The sequence below is a fragment of the Trematomus bernacchii genome, unplaced genomic scaffold (assembly GCF_902827165.1).
Source record: "Trematomus bernacchii unplaced genomic scaffold, fTreBer1.1, whole genome shotgun sequence".
Taxonomy (NCBI): Eukaryota; Metazoa; Chordata; class Actinopteri; order Perciformes; family Nototheniidae; genus Trematomus; species Trematomus bernacchii.
In genome coordinates, this window is record NW_022987688.1 from 139044 (window position 1) to 161723 (window position 22680).

The following is a 22680-nucleotide window of genomic DNA, read 5'->3' on the forward strand; positions in this document are numbered from 1 at the left end:
AATAAAGAGAGTTTTCTACCATTTATTGAAAAATATGAGATCAATTAAGCGTTTTTATTACCTTTGTTTTTGACGCAAGGGTTTTATCTTGAAATTCCCTTGGTTATGTGGCATGACGCATTACATTATTTAACTCTTTATGTAAAAGAAAAGCTTTTATAATGTTTAAGATATTGTTGAAACTGTCTAATTTAGTGGATTTTAAAGAAGTGATGTTAAAAACAGTTATTATGTTTTCTAGAACCGGCGTGTTGTATAAAGAGCGATTCTGCCCGCTTGCCGTAGTTGTAGTCAAACAAGTTGTAGTAGAGAGAAGCTTGCCTTCAAGTACAAGCTTCAAAACAAAAGCTCGCAATAACTTTTTGTTCTTTCTTTTCCATAAATTAACACATTTAAAGACATAAATGTTACAATAATATATTAAAGAAAACATTCATAAAACATATGTGATACATTTAGGGGTCTTACTACTTTTATTTTGGGATACAATTCTAACATTGCTTTTACTTTGAAATTCACAACCGGAACCTCTGTGTGTTAAACTGTATTTGTTTGAAGCTGTTTGTTTACAAGTGCGATTTATCGGAGAAATGTCCTAAAACAAGCTGGATTGAATCACTTTAATTCATCATGTAAGTATTTTACAGCTTTGGCAGCTTTTATAAACATAATGTCGGTTACATAAGTTAACTAACTAGCCTGGCATTCAGTTAGTTAGCTCGTAAAGCTTCACTGTTACGCAGCAACTTTAAAAACGTTAGCATTTTAGGAGAAACGAAAACGAAACTTTGCATTTTTTCTTCTTAAATAACAAGTTATGGAAAACGAAATATGTAATTCTCCTTAAATAGCAAGCCATACTTTATAACAAACGTCTGCTTTAATCCATGAATTGATGCCTGTTTTATTTCTATTGTATTTTGCATTAATGTGTTGTGGTTTTTCAAACGTTATGTTGCTAACGTTCATTAACGGATTATTATTACATGTTATTAAATTATTTAAATCTGTTTTTTGCGCCTAATTATTACATTTAGTCTGATTTAAAATAATAAACTGGACTTAAAACAGCATTAATGACTCATCAGAAAATGTAAAAGTGGATATTTAATTAGTTCTTATTAAATAACAAACTAGATATTATAACAAACTTCTGATATATTGATTGAATTTGTGCCCATTTTATTTGTATTTATTTTGTATTAATGTGTTGATGTTATTTGTCCTGTGTGGTTTTCCAAAGTGTAGCTTCCTATTGTTCATTATCTGAATATTAAAGGGGACCTATTCTGCTTAATGCACTTGTTCATGTCTTTTCTACATCAACATGTGTCCCCTCTGTGTAAAGAGACCCTCTCTTTACACAGAGATATCTCTCAGAGGGGCGTGGGGAGCGGCTCCTTGTTTTCATCTAAAGTAACAGACAGAGAATCAGCACTTTGGAAACAGGGCTGAAACAGAGGGGATTATGGGTAATGCTGCAATGGTTAGTGCTAGATCGTATACCTCCTGGGTTTTAGGCGGAAGTGACGTAACCTGCCACCCAGGACAAGAGACGAGCATGAATACATAATTTTCCCACAGAAATATCATAAATATAATATTTTGAGAATTCATAACTTTGGAGGACAGCAGGCTATTACCAATATTTAAAAAAAGGACATCTCACAAGAAGAAAAGCACAGATGGGATTTAACAGTGACACACACAGTACGAGGTTTATTTAAAAAAAGGGGGGAGATTTTTTTAGGAGTGTGCTCCCTCTCACTCCTGTTCACTGTCCTCCGGATGCCTGCAGGACTCCAGAGTCGCGAAGAGCCCATGCTAAATTAAATTAAATGTGTCTACTTTTACAACCAGATGTGCTGTCAGTCAAAAGTTGCTGACTTCTCATCCACGATTACGTCACTTATTACGTCGCCTAAAACCCAGGAGGTATACGATCTAGCACTAACCATGCTGCAATGATCTGATTGGTGTTTCAGCCAATCAGAGACAGGCTCTGGATATATCTGAGAAACAGGATAATGGGTGACCTTTTAAATCTGGATTTTTAAAAATACAGATTTAAAACTTTAAAAACAGCATTAATGGGTTAGAACATTAAAAAAATAGAGATTTCTGATAGTTTTAATTATAAAAAGAGAAAGTTACTGACTTGTTTTAGCTCATATTACAAAGATAGCTTTCTTTATATAAATAGACCATCATAACATACATTTATACTAGATCATTTGTATAGAAGTTTTTCATTTGAAAACACATTCAAATTGGCCTCTTTTTCACCAAACTCCATTAACCTCTTATTTTCAGCAATCAGACCAAAAAACACACCAATATTTGTTCCTGCTCGTTTGTAATAGACGTTGACTGTATATGTAAAATGAATTAGGTATGTCATATTTCCAAAAGTGTGTGTAAACTCCAAAAACTAAATCTTCCAAATAAACAAAAAAACATATATCTAGAAGTATGCATCTTCCCAACAAACTGGTCGGTGAAATTAAGTCGTAATGCGTTGTATCTTCATCCTAGTTTTGTAATAACTGTCTCCTCTTCCTGTTTCTTTGTCTCCAGAATGAAGCTGAGAGTTCGGATCCTGCGTCAGACGAGTCGCGTCGAATTATCCGGAGAAGATCCGAGTCTGAAGGACCTCTCGGATCTGATCAGAGAGACGCTGCTTTCTGCACATGGACTCAGGTCAGAGCATGGATGTTTAACAAGAACTGGATACAGCGTGGGAGGCGGGGTCTCGTTCTTTCCTATGAGAGCTGCTCATTGGCGCATGAAGGCAAAATGGCCCAACTTTTGAGAGAGCGAAACGTCACGAAAGTATTCATATAATCATATAATCCGTTCTTATTGTGCATCCATTATCCAACGATTTACAGACGTCTCTTTCCCAATGTGAGTCAATGGGTGTTTCCGGGCCCAGCGACTGATACGGAAGTGTAGTACCGCCGTTTGGCCACAACGAATATTTTCCTCAGAGTCCGGCGCACTTCCTGGTGGCTTGGTGTGTGCGCTCACAGAGCATGCGCCCCTTAAGCCCCGCCCCCCGAGCTCCCGCTCTCGGCTCAGTAGAATGAATGGAGACAGAAAATAAATCTGGATTCGGCTTTTAGTGCATTTTATAACTTTAAGGACTGAATGATTCTAATAAGGGCTATAACATAGTTCACACTGGGAAGTTTATTTAGTTTAAAAATAATTATCCGCTGATTTACAGACGTCTCTTTCCCAATGTTAGTCAATGGGGAGAAGTCTTTCTGTGCCGGGTGACGTCACGGACTGATACGGAAGTTGTAGTACCGCCGTTTGGACACTAGGAATGTTGGGCTCAGAGTCCGGGGGGCTTGGGTCAGACTCCAGAGAAAGGGCTATTTTATACCTGTATTACTTTCTCTATATACTGTTCATATTTGTAAAACAAACAAAAAGATTCGGAGACAGTTTCTTCCCGCGGGCAGTGAGACTGTTAAACAATTGAACTGCTGAAACAGCTTCAAAACATTCATCTGCTACTCAGTAGTATGTATCTAATATCTAATATATATCATTCCAATAACTTGTATATAGACTCGTACTGCACTATTCCACATCATCACTTATTTTATAACTATTTTTCTTTGTATTGCTCTTGCTATCTGTATTATTATTATGTTACATTGTTGGAGAAGCCTGTGACATAAGATTTTCAACGACATAATTACTCTGTAGCTATGTCAGTTTGACAATAAAGAACCTTGAACCTTGAACCTTGAACCTTGAAAACAGTGCGTATGCAAAGAGATACGATTAATAAATAAATAAACAATTTAAAAGAATTCCCTATTTATTAAATTATTTAGACTTTTCCTGTCTCCATGTTATTTATTTTATTATTAAAGAAATATATATTATTGTTAGTTAAAAATCCAGAAATCTGAGGAATTTCTCATGAAACAATTTCAGAAAATTCCGTTTCTTTCTGACATTTTTTCCTGAGAAATTCTTCAGATTTCTGGATTTTTCTCTCAAAAATATTGCGTCACGGTTTCTGTATCCCTGCAGCTGTGCTCTAAAGCCTCTCTTTCTGGTCTCAGGTCGGACAGCGCCTTCAGTTTGTCTCTGAACGGCTCCGAGCTGCTCTCTGTGGCCGGGCAGACTTTGTCTTCCTGTGACATCGTGTCTGGAGATCTGATCTGCGTCCTGCTGCCAAACAACAACGACACAAACGCAAAACCTTCCCAAAACAAATCCTCCTGCAGCTCCAACATGTCTATCTACCAGAGCTGCTCCTCTTCCTCCTCATCATCATCATCTTCTTCCTCATCTTTCACCTCCTGCAGCTCCTCCTCCTCGTTTAAATCCTGCAGCTCCTCCTCAGACAGCCAGCAGTCGGCGGCCATGCCCTCCGTCCAGGTGAGAGTTACCTGTCATCTGATGAAAACTTTATTGATCACATTTTTTGAAATGTCCCAAAGACACACGCAGCAGTTTCCTCGTGTTACGGAGCGTCCACACAGCAGCGTTAAAAAAAATCTTGGAGGTGGGCGTATCTGAAGCTTGGGGATTTTTTGCGACCAACAACCAATCGCATGAATCTCCCGCCCCCGACATACGAAGCAAAAAATCCCGAAGTAAACTGGATATAAACTCCCCAAACAGGCGAAGACCTACCACTGTCTCTGCCACCTCCCTCCATGCCTGGCTCCTCCGGTTTGTATCCCGGTAGGTAAATAGGGACTGGTCATAAAGCACCGGGTGATTCCCTACCGCTCACTTCTGTGGTATGTCTCTCCCAGCATACACGCCGTTTGATTGGCTGACGCTTGAACTGTCAGATTTGCGTACACGGGATTTGATTGGCTGACGCTTCCACCTCAGCTTCAAAAGTTGAACATTGCTCAACTTTTGAATCCTGAGATGCCTGGAAATCTCCGCTCTGCTTGCCCACAATGCAGTTCGGCGAAAAGTGAGGCAAAGTGACGTCACCCCATTCAAAGTGAATGGGCAGAAGCGTTAGAAGAACGCTGCTGTGTGGACGGGCCGTTATCGGCAGCTTGCTCCGACTTTTTTTTAACAACCCAGATAACAGAAAATAACCCGATTTCTCTCCGATTTGTTTTGTTTTTTGCGACAAAGAAACATGTTTACTTTCTGAGATTAACGTACAGTTAACGTTAATCTTTCAGCCCTACATAAAAAAATGAATGATCTCTTCTTCAAGAATTGCTTTTTAGATGTCCCTGAATGTGAATGGTTGTGTGCATTAATGTTTCTCAGCTCAAGGTACATTTGTTCTCTCTCTCAGCCCAGTGTTGTTCCTGCAGCAGCGGACCCCCCCATGGAGGTGTTTCCCCCCCGCCCCTGCACCTGGGACCCCCTGCTGTGCAGCGAGGCGTCGGGGGGGCAGGTTCCTCTCTCTCTGGAGCTCCTCCTCGTCTCCGCCCCCCCCCTCCTGCCCAGCTGACGCCGTCATGGTGGCCGCTCACCTGCTGATGCTGGAGACGGGATTCCTGCCACAGGTGAGAGCCCGCAGACTCAACCACGCTAATAATCTGTAATCGGTTACAGGATGGGATTTAGAGGTGTGTGTGTGTGTGTGTGTGTGTGTGTGTGTGTGTGTGTGTGTGTGTGTGTGTGTGTGTGTGTGTGGTGTGTGTGTGTGTGTGTGTGTGGTGTGTGTGTGTGTGTGTGTGTGTGTGTGTGTGTGTGTGTGTGTGTGTGTGTGTGTGTGTGTGTGTGTGTGTGTGTGTGTGTGTGTGTGTGTGTGTGTGTGTGTGTGTGTGTGTGTGTGTGTGTGTGTGTGTGTGTGTAGGACTGTGCTACAGGTCAGATGCCTGCAGGATGGAGGTCTCCTTCTGTCTATAGGCTGCAGTATTCTCACCCTCTGTGTGAAAACAGCCGAGTCATGGTGCTGGCAGTAACCATGGGCCCTGAACTCGTCATCAACGGTCAGTTTATTTTTATTTTACGAACATTAGGACATCATAACATTTCATTATTGATTTTATTTTGGTGTGTCTCCCTGCAGCCACTCTGAAGGTGGGGGAGAAAGTGGACACGGTCCCTAAACTGTGTGTGAAGCCGGACGTGTTCCTCACCCCCCAGTGGAGAGGTGTTGTTATTACATCTACTCATGCAGAGCTGTGTGAAAATGATCATAATAATAATATATGAAATGTGTGTTTCAGGAGAAAGTGCAGCCGCTGCGTTCAAAGACCTGAGCAAACTGTCTCGTCTCTTCAAAGATCAGATTTCTTATCCTCTGATCGCTGCAGCTCGAGCAGGTACAGGACGTATACAAATATATATATATAACATTATTTATTTTTTAATTAGAGTGTGGTGTTTATTAATCAATATATAATCTTTATATTTGTCTGTTATCAGCGATGTCTCTCCCGGTGGTGTTCGGCCTCGCCGCTCTCCCCCCCGAGCTGCTGCTCAGAGTCCTCCGACTGCTCAACGTCCAATCAGTGCTCAGCGTTTCCTCCACCTGCAAACACCTGAACACCTGCAGCCAGGACGCGTCGCTGTGGAGGCACCTGGTGCACAGAGACCACACAGGTGAGACACTTTAATATCTCACCTGGTGCACAGAGACCACACAGGTGAGACACTTTAATATCTCACCTGGTGCACAGAGACCCCACAGGTGAGACACTTTAATATCTCACCTGGTGCACAGAGACCACACAGGTGAGACACTTTAATATCTCACCTGGTGCACAGAGACCCCACAGGTGAGACACTTTAATATCTCACCTGGTGCACAGAGACCCCACAGGTGAGACACTTTAATATCTCACCTGGTGCACAGAGACCCCACAGGTGAGACACTTTAATATCTCACCTGGTGCACAGAGACCCCACAGGTGAGACACTTTAATATCTCACCTGGTGCACAGAGACCACACAGGTGAGACACTTTAATATCTCACCTGGTGCACAGAGACCACACAGGTGAGACACTTTAATATCTCACCTGGTGCACAGAGACCCCACAGGTGAGACACTTTAATATCTCACCTGGTGCACAGAGACCTCACAGGTGAGACACTTTAATATCTCACCTGGTGCACAGAGACCACACAGGTGAGACACTTTAATATCTCACCTGTATGGTTTCTTTGTGACATATATTAATGTTTATTGAAATGTGTTTCCAGTTCGAGGTGCCAGCAGAGACACGGACTGGAAAGAGGTGAGTCAAATATAATTCATTTTATATAAATATGTGTATTTATATGTTGATCTAATTTATAACATATTTTATAGCAATTTCACAATAAAAAAATCCAACCGTTTTTCTCTGTTTTCCCAGTTCTACAGAAAACACTACAAACATCGACGTGAACGTCTTTGGCGTCACCATCACGCTCCCCCCTTTCCCCCCTTCCCCCCCCTCGCCCGCCCCCCCCCTCCCCCACCCCCACCCGATGCACCCTCCCCTCCCCCCAGGCATCATCGGGGGGGAATACGACCAGCGGCCCCTACTCCTGCTGCCCCCCCCGCCCCCGATACGACCCGATCCACGGCCCCCCCCCCCCCTCCAGACCTGCATCCCGGGAGACCCAGAGCCGCCTGGTGGAGGCCGGCTGACGTGAGGAGGGGCTTCATCTGAAGAGGGAATAAAGATGACAACAAATAAATCATTATGACCCTTATAATTAACATTAGCGTCAATGTTGAAGGTAATAATCCAGATAAAGCAGTTTTGTAACACATCTGAGCATCAAGAGTCTTTATTTACAACTCATTATCACCCTTATAAACTGTGGCGCGCTTGCACTGTAGGTGAGCCGCGTTTGGGGGTGCGGGTGCTAGTGGAGCCTCGCAGATGGGGGTGCTGCAGCCCACTCAGCACCCCCCCTTCCCGCGTCCATGAGTAGGGTTCATCTGACGCCCTTCTTCTTAGAAATAAAACGGCACACATCTGAACATGAAGAGTCTTTATTTACAACTCATTATGACCCTTATAATTAACATTAGCGTACATTTTAAAGGTAATAAATCAGATAAATCAGAACGGAGGGTTTTGTAACTTCTTTTAATAAAATAATAATTTCTATTTTGCCGTCTTTTATTATGTTTTTATTGGACCTCATTCTGCTCTGATTGGTTAGCTCTGTTGTGATTGGTCAACCTGCTCAGAGATGTCCCGCCCCTTTAGCTTATCACGTACAATGTGTTGAAGCACTAGCCAATAGGAGCGCAGGTGTTGCATAGTGATGTCACCGTGTTCCGAAAGTAAACAAAGGAGTCCAATGTTATTTACTTATATTAATATATATGTTTGTTTTTTATTATTTTATACAACATTTTGACTGTTTTATTTTATATATTTGACCTAAACTTAAATCAGATGATTAAATAAAATAAAATAAGGTCTCTTTAAATCCATATTATTTCCACGGTCGGGAGATCATGAGACAATGACGTCATCTTTTGTCTTAAAACAAAGGGTGCGTGTGTTTAACAGACGAAGAGGTTCCCTTTCAGGCGGGCGGAGTTTAGAGTGGTGTAACACCGGTGTGATGAAGAATGCTGTCACCCGCTAAATCATGTGACCTGATGGAGAAATACAGACGTTTTTTGTCACCGTTTAATTTGTAATTATAAGTATTTAGAGACGGTTAAAACACAATGAATATAGCCGTTGACGTTAACCTGACGTCATTACGCCAGTCACATAATCAGCACAGTTGTTCCAACGGACGTAAAATGACCGAGATTAAAGCAGCAGACAGGTAATAAAACACCTTAAATAACTGTTTAATTTCTCCAACGAGGCACTGAAACTCGTCTTATAGATTCCGTTATTTAATTCGGTATTTTAAAGTAGTAAAAGTTGGTTTAAAAGCCTAAATTTGACCTAATGTAAGCTTTAGCTGTAGTTAGTTTTTGAGTCAGACAAGCCAGCCGGGCGGGAACTATCCGGCTTCCCCCTACCGGCTAACAGCAATGATAACACGGGTGCGCTTGATTTATGACCCGCTGAGCACCGGAGGACAGCGGACCCGGATTCTACTTCTTATTTTTCTGTATTATACCTCGGTATATCATCAAATAACAAATACATATAATCTAATCCTTTATATTTAACCTTTAAAAACGTTTAAGTATATTTTTTAATGTAGTTAAATCACCCAGACTTGAGTTTACACCTGCATTTATGATATTAAAGCTCCCATTGTGTTGTTTTACATATAATAAGGGAGAGTTTTACTACTTTATCTTCACAGAAACATTGTTAAATAACTTTAATTTAATGTAATCCATTAATTAACTGGCGTTCTTTATTTACATTTAAAATATAATAAAAATAATCCAGGTGACTTCCCTCCCTGTAACACCGCTGTTTCTGTCCCTTTAAAAGCCTCGTGTTGTTACCGGAAGTGTGAGGGGTGTTTCCATCAGAAGCTCCACAGTCTCTCTCCTCTCCTTCAAAAAAGCCCGACTTTCAGCTCCTGTCAGCGGCTACACAGCTCCCCTCTCCCCGGGAAACACCTGCGGAGGAACCGGGGGATGGTCCCAGCCGCCCGGAGATGGCGTCCTTCCCCGGGTTGAATTCCGAGGATCAGGCGGAGGGAGACGGGTCTCTGCTGGAGATGCTGAAGGCCATCGCGGAGGAAAGGGTCCGGATCAGCGGCCGGCAGGAGATCAGCGGCCTGGGTGAGGAATATACCCGGGAGAGAGGGTCTGAAAGGGGGGCGTTAACACCGGGGAAAGAGGCTCTGTTAAGGTTTATATACCGGGGAGAGAGGGGTGTGTGTTAAGGTTTATATACCGGGGAGAGGGGTGCTTTAGAGAGGGGGTCTGTTAAGGTTTATATACCGGGGAGAGGGGTGTGTGTTAAGGTTTATATACCGGGGAGAGGGGGGCTTTAGAGAGGGGGTCTGTTAAGGTTTATATACCGGGGAGAGGGTCTGAAACACCGGGGAGAGGGGTGTGTGTTAAGGTTTACATACCGGGGAGAGGGGGTCTAATACACCAGGGAGAGGGGGTCTAATACACCAGGGAGAGGGGGTCTTTAACACCGGGGAGAGCGGATTGTGGTGAGGTTTATATACCGGGAAGAGAGGGGCTTAGAGGGGGTCTTTAACACCGCCGGGAGAGGGTCCTTAGAGAGGGGGGACAGGCTGCAGGAGAGGCAACACTGGAGATACGAAGAAGATGGACCTTTATTGATCCCCCGAGAGGGAAATTCAGTTTTCCACTCTGTTTTTTGATATTCATGCATTATTATTATACAGGTACATCGAATACACACAGTTATACTCGTGCACACATGCACTTTTTGTTGTACAAATACACACGTTTATATTCACACATGCATGAGAGGATCCAGAGCGGAGAGGCAGCCAGTGAGCAGAGCAGATATTAAGGAGACCATGTGTCTGAGGTTACAGCTGATATACGTTGTTGGGTAGACGCAAAGAGACCAAAAACAGACACTTAACCAAAAAAGAGACTTCAAACCAACACGGAAATGAATAGAGACAATGTCTCGTCCAAAAACAGATGCAAAAATACCTAAGAAATACTCAAAATGTCCAAAAAGAAACGACACCACCTTTCAGACATGCTACACGTCTACAGTGACACCACCTTTCAGACATGCTACACGTCTACAGTGACACCACCTTTCAGACATGCTACACGTCTACAGTGACACCACCTTTCAGACATGCTACACGTCTACAGTGACACCACCTTTCAGACATGCTACACGTCTACAGTGACACCACCTTTCAGACATGCTACACGTCTACAGTGACACCACCTTTCAGACATGCTACACGTCTACAGTGACACCACCTTTCAGACATGCTACACGTCTACAGTGACATGGAAACAGCTCCTAATATAATGGATATTCATTCGTCGTCATGACGACCCTGAAGACAGGAAGGTACATCTTTCCGTACGGAGGTTTTTGTATTCTCATGTTTTTATTACAGATCTGTATTCTCCTACACACACACACACACACACACACACACACACACACACACACACACACACACACACACACACACAGGCACACACACACAGGCACACACACACACACACACACAGGCACACACACACACACACAGGCACACACACGCACACACACACACGCACACACACAGGCAACACACACACACACACACACACACACACACACACACACACAGGTACAGACAGACACAGGCAACACACACACACACATACACACATACACACACACACACACACAGGCACATGCACACACACAGGCACACACACACACACACGCACAGACACACACACAGGCACACACACACACACAGACACACAGACACAGGCACACACACACACACACACACACACAGACACACACACACACTCTCTTCAGTGTCTGCATGGTGACTCACTCTCAGACTTTTTTACACATGTGCTGAATATTTAATATTTGTTGCGGTGTCGTCAGAGAGCAGATTGTTTACTGTTGGTTTATTGAGAGATTCTGTGGTCTGAAATATTGATCAGGTATTAATCGTTCAAATTCATAATAAGCCGTATTGATTTAGTTTTTATTGCTGCTCCACGGAGGATTGGATGTGTCTCTATTTTTAGATTGAGTATCATTTATTCATTACATCTGTTTTATTAACGTCTTTGATTTATTACATATCTATCTTTCGTTTAATTTGTGTATTTATAAAAAATTCACTTTATTTCATACATTTTAAATTTCTTTAAATGCATTTCATATTTATTTATTTGATCTTTTAATTTGTATTTATTTAATTCATTACCTACATATCTATTTATCTTTTAATTAGGCCTTTTTAATTAATTTATATCTGTATGTTATATTCATTTATTATGTTTTTATTTATTACATATTTATTTATTTCAACCATTTATTAACCACATTTATTTTTAATATTAAATTGGACATAATTACACTTTTATTTATTAAAAAATACCCGGTTTTCATTTTATTATTATTATTAGTTTGCATTTTAATATTGAATCCTCAGTGAAACACCTGAACAGGAAGTGCTGTTGGCACCCTTTCAGAATAAAAGCCCCCCCGACACGTTGACCTTCTCCTGTTCCTGCTCTGGTGTTTTCAATTAAATTAAACTAAAGCGGATCAAAGCTAACCTCGTTAAGCCTCACAGACACATTCAATTAGATTACCCATAATGCAATTTGTTATCTCGGTGCAGAAACACTTTACTGAATACTTTAAAGATAAATACATTAAAATATATATAAATAATAATACAATAAATAAATGATTACATCTTTAAATAAATGATACTTTGAAAAGGCTCTAAAATTAGTTAAAAAGCTAGATTAATAAAAACTGATAGAATTATACAATATAATAAATTAAGGATTACATAATTTAATAATTAGAAAATCATTAGTTCAATTCATTTTAATATTCGATTATGCATTTTTAGGTTGTTTTGGTATTTAATATAAACTTAAACTGTTATTGTGTTTCCGTGCAGGTCATTTATCATTTTGTATTATATATTTTATTATATTTAATTATATATTTATTCATTATATATTTTATTATATTTAATTATATATGTATGATATTTGATGAAATGTCCCCGCAGGCTGTTTTAAGGACGACCGCATCGTGTTCTGGACCTGGATGTTCTCCACGTATTTCATGGAGAAGTTCGCTCCTCTGAAGGACGACATGCTGTTCTACGTCCGCAGGAAGCTGGGCGCCGACCTGAGCGACGGAAAGAAGGTCAGCTGATCGATCAATAACATGTGATCAATAACGAGCTGCTGGTAGAGATTTAATTGGTTAGTCAATTAGTGGAAGTGTGTGTGTGTGTGTGTGTGTGTGTGTGTGTGTGTGTGTGTGTGTGTGTGTGTGTGTGTGTGTGTGTGTGTGTGTGTGTGTGTGTGTGTGTGTGTGGTGTGTGTGTGTGTGTGTGTGTGTGTGTGTGTGTGTGTGTGTGTGTGTGTGTGTGTGTGTGTGTGTGTGTGTGTGTGTGTGTGTGTGTGTGTGTGTGTGTGTGTGTGTGTGTGTGTGTGTGTGTGTGTGTGTGTGTGTGTGTGTGTGTGTGTGTGTGTGTGTGTGTGTGTGTGTGTGTGTGTGTGTGTGTGTGTGTGTGTGTGTGTGTGTGTGTGTGTGTGTTTCAGGTGGAGGTGGAGGTGTACAGGAGAGACTCGAAGAAGCTTCCGGGCCTCGGAGACCCCGACATCGACTGGGAGGAGAGCGTGTACCTGAACCTCATCCTGCAGAAGGTCAGAACGTTTCACACACACTTTGAATCTTTAGAAATATATGTTTTCATTTTACGGTAACGGCATTTATTTACGTTTTTCCTTTATATTTTCCCCCAGAGATCCATACAATACAGAATAACTCATTTGAATAATAAGTACAATTTAAACATGTCTATAAACGTATAAAAAGACGGAAGTCATGTCAATAAAATGGTAAATATTGATGGGATGTTTTCATGGCGTCAACCAGTGGCTCCGGCAGACCAGGTCTGAGAGAGCGTGAATCGAGCCGTCCCTTATAGATACTATCTCTTTACGTCAGTGAGCCGGATCATTTGGCTCGGCTCCCAAACGGCTCTTCACGTTACCACAGTTTACCACGGAGCCTCAGTGAGCCGCTGCGAGGCTCCGGCGCGCGCTCCACCCCTCGCTCATCGCGTCCAAATCGCGCACGTTCCGTGTTGTCCTGTAGCAGGCACCGGCGATGTCGGGGAAACGATCAGCAATACTCTGAATAGAATCCCACCAGACTCCTTCGCCCCTCCAACAGAGGGATGTCCTTTTTCCTTTTCGTCATTTCAAGCGATAAAAACTCTCCATCTTCTTGTTTGTTTGTTTGTAGCCTTTATTTATCCAGGTTAAAAAATCCCATTGAGATCAACGATCTCTTTTTCAAGGGAGACCTGCGGTACATTAGTTACACATAAAAACAACAGAAAACAAAAGGACATCACAACATAATTACAGGGGTATAAATTAGCATCTATTTACATTTACAGGTATCCAATAACATTTCATCCAGCCGTGCTTTAAAACGATGCAAGGGAATCAAAATGCTGAGTTTCAATATTTTTTGCATAGTGTTCCAAGCTAGAGGAGCAGCGCACAGAAAATTCTCTCGAATTATACATTTTTTTGGACGCCATCGGCTCGAGTTCAGGGCGTCCCGAGCTGGGGCGTCAAATGACGGCAAGACGCCCCCCTGGCGGAAACGCTGGCGTCAACGTTCCTTCATCGTCTCAGGAAGTTACAAACTATAATCATTATTGGATTTCTCATGTGACTCAGTCATCTTGGGTTCTTTTTCTACAGAATAAAGCTTTTCCAAAATACTTTAAAATATAACTTTTTTTAAGTTACAAAAATCATTTAACTTCAGTTTTTAATATAAATGTCAGACACTTTGACGATAACACACGAGACAAAGGAGCAACAAGAGAGAAAAGTGACTGTATTTTAGAAGAAAATGTTGTATAGTGATTCGGGCTGTCAAGTTAACGCGTTAATAACGCGTTAACGCAAAAAAAAATTAACGCCACTAATTATTTTAACGCGATTAACGCATGTGTATTTTTTGTCCTCGGCCGCCGTAGTTTCAGAGCGCATCGAGTTTAAAATACCATCTACAAGCTGATGCTGACAGCCCCGCTCCTGCCGCCCGCTTGTGGCAGACCACACTTCCACGCTCACCGGCAGGCCCGGACTGGCCATCGGGAGGACCGGGAGGGTGTGTGTATGTGTGGCGCGAGCGAAGCACACCTTACGTGTTGTTGTTAGCATCTGGTTCTAGCTAGCTGAGCTAACGGATATAAGGAGCTGTTTCAATGAAAACAGAGGAGCGACATTTCGCCGACAACTGCGCCGAGCACTTGACTTTATGCAGGTAGCCAGACAGCACACTCAGCACGGATAGTGCGCGCAACACAGCTCATACACACAGGCATATATGCCTTGAGCTGCACATAGCTCCAACACACACACACACACACACACACACACACACACACACACACACACACACACACACACACACACACACACACACACACACACACACACACACACACACACACACACACACACACAGTATTATTGTATGAGAGAGGTTCCAGGTTGAATTGAGGCGAATATTTGTAATGTTCAGGTTGTTGTGTTTAATATTCATGAGAATATTTGTCATTGTTCAAATGATAATAAACAAACATATAAAGCATATGTGTCCACTCATATGTTGATAAGAGTATTAAAAACTTGAAAAATATCCCTCTAAGGTACATTTAGAACAGATAAAAAATGTGCGATTAATTTGCGATTAATCGCGATTAAATATTTTAATCGACTGACAGCCCTAATAGTGATATTTGTACACTGATTTTATGATAATGTATACAGTTGGATTACGTGGTGACGTGTGCGGTCTGCACGCGCTCAGACGCCGGAGACATCCACATCCACAAGAAGAAATGTCAGGTATGAACTCTACAATAATGACCTTTATTGTACTTTATTCATTAGTTAATACAAAATGATGATCTGTGTGTTTCTCCACAGGAGGTGTTTGCGTCTCCCAGTAAACACGCCATGGACAGCAAAGGAGAGGAGTCCAAGATGAGCTACCCCAACATCTTCTTCATGATCGACAACTTTGAGGAGGTGACCACTAATTATATGAAATGCTGTTCAGGTGTTTGTTAGTATTTTAATATATTTCCCAGAGACCAGTCTGAAAAATAAATACAATTCTGAGAAAAAAGTGAAAATCTCGGAAAAATTCAAATCATGAGAAAAAGTGAAGTTTTGAAAATAAATTTAAGTTTCTAAAGAAATTCAAATTTTGAACAAATGTCTACATTTGAAGAAATAATCCAATTCTATGGAAAAATGAAATTTAGAAAATCTGAAAAAATTATTGGAGGAAAATAAATGACAATTTGAAAAAAAAGAATATTTTGAACATAAAAATTAAAATTGTGAAAAAATAAATAACATTTTGGGAAAAAATGAACATTTTGAGGAAAAAATAAAAATGTTGAGGGGTGTGTGTGTGTGTGTGTGTGTGTGTGTGTGTGTGTGTGTTGTGTGTTGTGTGTGTGTGTGTGTGTGTGTGTGTGTGTGTGTGTGTGTGTGTGTGTGTGTGTGTGTGTGTGGTGTGTGTGTGTGTGTGTGTGTGTGTGGTGTGTGTGTGGTGTGTGTGTGTGTGTGTGTGTGTGTGTGTGTGTGTGTGTGTGTGTGTGTGTGTGTGTGTGTGTGTGTGTGTGCAGGTGTTCAGCGACATGACGGTGGGCGAGGGGGAGATGGTGTGTGTGGAGCTGGTTGCGAGCGATAAGAGCAACACCTTCCAGGGAGTCATCTTCCAGGGGTCCATCCGATACGAGGCGCTGAAGAAGGTCTACGACAACCGGGTAAGCTAACAGGCTAACGTGCTAACAGGCTAACGTGCTAACAGTTTTGCTTTCATTTTGAACACAAAGATATGGAGGGAAAAATTATTCCAATAATAAAACAGAATCAAATCAGTTTTATATTTATACTACCTGTGTGTGTAAATAAACATGTGTGTGTGTCTGCAGGTGAGCTAACGTGCTAACAGGCTAACGTGCTGTTTCCCTGTGTGTGTCTGCAGGTGAGCGTGGCAGCGAAGATGGCTCAGCGCATGTCGTTCGGTTTCTATAAATACAACAACATGGAGTTTGTGAGGATGAAGGGTCCGCAGGGCAAAGGTCACGCAGAGATGGCCGTCAGCCGAGTCCCAACCGGGGACACGTCGCCCTGCGGCACCGAAGAGGACCAGGTGTCCCCGCTGCACGAGAGGGTGAGGGAAACAAACACACCTAATGTACACTTATTAACGCAGGGTGAGGGAAACAAACGCACCTCACTTATTAACGCTGCACGAGAGGGTGAGGGAAACAAACGCACCTAATGTACACTTATTAACGCAGGGTGAGGGAAACAAACGCACCTCACTTATTAACGCTGCACGAGAGGGTGAGGGAAACAAACGCACCTAATGTACACTTATTAACGGAGGGTGAGGGAAACAAACACACCTCATGCAGTGTGTTGGATAAAGGTTAGGGTTACCTGTTATTACTTAATTTTCAGACACTTTTCTGACACTTATTTTTACACATTTTTATTCCCACTATTTCTGGACATTTGAGGCTTTTTGCAGATCATTTTCACACTTTTCTTTAAGGATATTGTGGGCATTTTTCCCAATGTTTTTATGACATTTTTCCACATTTTCCAATTCTTCGGGACCGTTTCCTCTTTGTGTTCCTCTTGGGAAAAAAATGTTTCACACTTTTGACTTTTTTTGTACAAATATGCCAGACATCGTTTACACTTTTTCCAAACAATAAAAAAAAATTATAAATTTGAACACCGAGGAGGACCAGGTGCACGAGAGGGTGAGCGAAACAAACACACTTCTTAACGCTGCATGGTGTGTTGATACAGGTTGGATTTACCTGCTGTTACTTAATATCATTTAATTTTCTGACACTTAATTTTATTCGTTTTTCAGGATATTATTCCACATTTTTAAGAAGATTTTCAGAGTTTTTGGTTTAGGATATTGTGGTCGTTTTTCCCTCTTTTTATGACATCTTCCCAATTTATTCTAATGTTTCCTACAAATATGCTCGACATTGTTTACACTTTTTCTACACAATTAAAACATGTCTACAATTTTGGATGTCTTTTCACACTTTTTTGGAAAATGGACACATTTGTTCTGGAAAATGTTCACTTCTACATATTTTGAGACATTTCTGATCACAAAGTTCTAATTTTCTTGACATCTTTTTGTACAAATTGTGAAGCCAACATCTCCAATTACTGCAGAGCATTGTTAAATAGGTCATCTCCAAAATGCAAAATGTTTTTATCTCAACAATCATTCTGCTTGAAGCCGTATTTGTTGTCGTTTCTATTGAACATAAAAACACATTACATCAGCTGATTTTACCTTAAAAAACCTCCTGTCAGCAGATTTAGGAGATTTGTTTCACTTCCTGTTTGTCTGCGTCCGTCTGGAAACAGAAGAATAAACTCAACGTTTCATTTGAGCTCAGAGCGAAAACTGAAATGAGGTCGAGATGAATAATAAACGCTGAGAGACTTCTTTACAGACTGACTCAGGAAACACTCACACATTATTTACTCAGACGATAGAAGCTGAGCAGCAGCTGAGGACAGGTTTTAGGAGACGGGTAAAGTCAAAGGAACAAGTCAGTATTATCAGTTTGAGTTGGAGGAAGTACTCGAGCCCTCACTGAAGTATAAGTATGTCACTGTTATCAGAAAATGTAGTTTAAGTACGAGAAGTAAAAAAACACACTACTTTTCTTTTGAAGAATTCCTTAGAAAAAAGGCTGATTTCTGCTTTTATTTTGTAGGAGCCATTACAAAGAATGAATTCCTACTTTTATTTTGAAGGAAATGTAGTTTAAGTACAAGAAGTAAAAGAAATGTGAAACTAAATATTATTATATAGACTAAGGGGCGGGACATCTCTGAGCTGGTGACCAATCACAACAGAGCCAGCCAGCTAACCAATCACAACAGAGCCAGCCAGCTAACCAATCACAACAGAGCCAGCCAGCTAACCAATCACAACAGAGCCAGCCAGCTAACCAATCACAACAGAGCCAGCCAGCTAACCAATCACAACAGAGCTGGGCATTTGTTAGAATAATTCTGATAACCTTTGACTGTTGCTAGGCAGAATAGTGAAAGTAAATATACTTATTAACTGTGTATTTTAAGTAGTGTGTGTGTGTGTTGTGGTCAGGTGACGTCGTTCAGCACCCCCCCCACCCCCGAGAGGACACGCCCCTCTTTCTTCTCCCCATCTCTGAGGAGGAAGATCCCGAGGAGTCGCTGTGCGGAGATGAAGAAGAGTCACTCGGCCAATGACAGCGAAGAGTTTTTCAGGGAGGAGGAGGACGAGGGTACACACACACACACTACTTTATTTTGAAGGATTCATTAGAAAAAGGTTACATTTTGTGCTTTTATTTTGTAGTATTCAATGGAAAGAGGCTGATTTCTGCTTTTATTTTTGAAGGATTCTTTAGAAAAAGGCGAATTTCCGATTTTATTTTTGAAGCATGCCTCAGAAGATGCTGAATGTTGTGCTTTTATTTTGAAGGAGTCAATAGAAAAGTCATGACAAAGTATTCTGGCTGGACTGAAAGCCTCACAAAACAGGAAGTAGAAACTCTTGTCAGGATTGTTTTCCAGCTTTAATTAGTAAAGATGTTTGTTCATAATATAAACATGAATAATTATAATTATATATATATATATATATATGTATTTCAGAGCTGCACGCCACCTCTAACCTGCGCTCCCGCTCTCTCTCCGGTACCGGCCGCTCATTGGTCGGATCCTGGCTCAAACTGAACCGAACCGATGACTACTTCCTGTTGTTCTCCCACCTGACCTACGTTACCCTGCCACTGCACCGCATCACAGCAGGTACACACACACACACACACACACACACACACACACAGCATCACAGCAGGTTCACACACCCACACACTCAGATACACACACTCACTCACATCACAGCAGATACACACACACACACACACACTCACATCACAGCAGATACACACACACACACACACTCACATCACAGCAGATACACACACACACACTAACTCACTCACATCACAGCACACACACACACACACACACACACACACACACACACACACACACACACACACACACACACACACACACACACACTAACTCACTCACATCACAGCACACACACACACACACACACACACACACACACACACACACACACACACACACACACTGCATCACAGCAGGTTCACACACCCACACACTCAGATACACACACTCACTCACTCACTCACATCACAGCAGATACACACACACACACACACGCACACGCACACACACTCACACTGCATCACAGCAGGTTCACACACACACCCACACACTCAGATACACACACTCACTCACTCACTCACTCACATCACAGCAGATACACACACACACACACACACACACACGCACACACACTCACTCACATCACAGCAGATACACACACACACACACACACACACACTCACTCACATCACAGCAGATACACACACACACACACACACACACTCACATCAGATACTCACTCACTCACTCACTCACATCACAGCAGATACACACACACACACACACACACTGCATCACAGCAGGTACACACACACTCACTCACTCACTCACATCACAGCAGATACACACACACACACACACACACACACACACCCCCTTTGTAGGAGTGGTTATAAATGTCTACCTGTTTTATTTGATCCCCTCAGATATCCTGGAGGTTCGTCAGAAGCCGATCCTGATGACATAGCAGCTCCTCAGAGCCTCGTCTCCACCAAGTGCCTCCTGCAGCAGAGAACTACAACTCCCAGAGAACTACAGCTCCCAGAGAACTACAGCTCCCAGAGAAACAATAACTTCCAAAGGACTACGGTTCGCAGAATATTACAACCAACACCAATAGAACTACAACTCCCAGAGGACTGCAACCCCACATACATTAAGAATCCCAGAGAACTACAACTTCCAAAACCTGCTTTCCCGAGAGAACTACAACCAATTCCCAGAGGACTACAACTCCCAGAGGACTACAACCAATTCCCAGAGGACTACAACTCCCAGAGGACTACAACCAATTCCCAGAGGACTACAACTCCCAGAGGACTACAACCAATTCCCAGAGGACTACAACTCCCAGAGGACTACAACCAATTCCCAGAGAACTACAACCAATTCCCAGAGGACTACAACACCCAGAGGACTGCAACCAACTTCCAGAGGACTACAACCAATTCCCAGAGAACTACAACCAATTCCCAGAGGACTACAACTCCCAGAGGACTGCAACCAACTTCCAGAGGACTACAACCAATTCCCAGAGGACTACAACACCCAGAGGACTGCAACCAACTTCCAGAGGACTACAACTCCCAGAGGACTGCAACCAACTTCCAGAGGACTACAACCAATTCCCAGAGGACTACAACACCCAGAGGACTACAACCAATTCCCAGAGGACTACAACTCCCAGAGGACTGCAACCAACTTCCAGAGGACTACAACCAATTCCCAGAGGACTACAACACCCAGAGGACTACAACCAATTCCCAGAGGACTACAACTCCCAGAGGACTGCAACCAACTTCCAGAGGACTACAACCAATTCCCAGAGGACTACAACTCCCAGAGGACTACAACTCCCAGAGGACTACAACTCCCAGAGGACTGCAACCAACTTCCAGAGGACTACAACCAATTCCCAGAGGACTACAACTCCCAGAGGACTACAACACCCAGAGGACTGCAACCAACTTCCAGGAAACTACAAATCCTTAAAAAAAACAGAACAACAACCAGAGCCCTGCTTCACCCGGAGGACTACAACTCACAAAAGAACTACAATAACCAAACACCCCTGCTTCACCAGGAGAACTACCAGCCATTCAGGAAGTGCCTCTTCTTCTTCTTCTTCTACTTCTTTATCTCCTGCTGCGTCACATGACCTCAGGAAGCGGAGGGATTGGCTGAACTCTGGACAGGAAGTGGAGATCGTGTGTTTCTGTAAATAATAACCGCTGCTTTTCTCACGCAGACGCCTCCACTCCAGATCCTTCTTTGTTTTTATATAAATCTGCAACGACGGGACGTAGAGGGAGTTTCTGTTGAAGGATTCATATTTATTATTATTATTATTATTTACACACTTACCGCTCAACTAACACGTATATTCTCAGAGACTAACGAAGGAAATCTGTCTATAAAACAGAATATTTAGATTTAAATGTCATTATTTAGGTAGAAAAAAGTGCTGAAATACCAACGAAGAAGCACAACCAGCAAATATTATGTCAAATGTATTATAAGGATGAAATCATTAAATACAAAAAAAGGGGAATTTTACCTTGAAAATGATTTTATTCTGAAAAGACACAGAAAAAATGACTTTACTCTAAAAAATATTAAGAATTTTTTAATATTAAATATTTTCTTTGCGACTCAACGAACGGATCAATTCTATAAAAATATATATAACAAATAAATTAAAGGCGAAGTTTAATTCTTTGTCAAAACGTAGTCTCTGTTTCGCTCCGCTGACTAATCAACTCAACATTTCGGAGTTAAATTTCCAATTTTATTGAAGAAATTCTTCGTTCTTTCCCCAAAAATCTTACCTCTGACGGCGCGTCCACACGGAGACGCTTCCCCTTCACTTTGAATGGGGTGACGTCACGCTTTGCCGAACTGCATTGTGGTCCCGTCGCGGCGCTTTGCCTCCGTTCAGCTTTTCAAGTGTCGACGGAAGCGCCAGCCAATCAGATCAGTGCTTGTGTGTCCGGGGGCAGGAGATTCATGTGATTGGTTGTTGGTCACACGCCAGACACGCCCACCGGCAAGCTTCAACGCCCGCTGCCGTGTGGACGTGGTACCGTTACCCTGACACTGTATTCTTTTGTATTAACCCTTTAATCTGTCATTAAAAAATGATTACTATTTTTTTCCACTACGACATGAAAGTAGAGAAACTCAGCGTTACATTTTTACTTTGTTTGAAACTCAGATTAAAGGAACTGGAGGAGA

At 42.0% G+C, this 22680-nt stretch overlaps 2 protein-coding genes across 2 annotated transcripts; both read left to right on the top strand.

Moving 5' to 3' along the window:
• The first annotated feature begins 510 nt into the window (after nucleotides 1-510).
• On the top strand, nucleotides 511-7715 carry fbxo7 (F-box protein 7). Its single transcript, XM_034137065.1, is given in 13 exon segments — nucleotides 511-632; nucleotides 2578-2700; nucleotides 4086-4404; nucleotides 5297-5434; nucleotides 5436-5510; nucleotides 5804-5939; nucleotides 6020-6103; nucleotides 6180-6275; nucleotides 6379-6555; nucleotides 6677-6687; nucleotides 7158-7192; nucleotides 7313-7493; nucleotides 7495-7715. Coding segments are annotated over 12 exon segments (1470 nt in total). The 5' UTR covers nucleotides 511-632; nucleotide 2578; the 3' UTR covers nucleotides 7591-7715.
• Nucleotides 7716-8548: 833 nt separating this feature from the next.
• Nucleotides 8549-22680, top strand: kiaa0930 (KIAA0930 ortholog). Its single transcript, XM_034137027.1, has 11 exons — nucleotides 8549-8738; nucleotides 9368-9663; nucleotides 12600-12739; nucleotides 13141-13245; nucleotides 15400-15477; nucleotides 15559-15660; nucleotides 16269-16409; nucleotides 16631-16819; nucleotides 18806-18965; nucleotides 19339-19494; nucleotides 20373-22680. Exons 2-11 carry the CDS (start codon nucleotides 9537-9539, stop codon nucleotides 20411-20413), a joined length of 1239 nt encoding a protein of 412 aa, XP_033992918.1. The 5' UTR covers nucleotides 8549-8738; nucleotides 9368-9536; the 3' UTR covers nucleotides 20414-22680.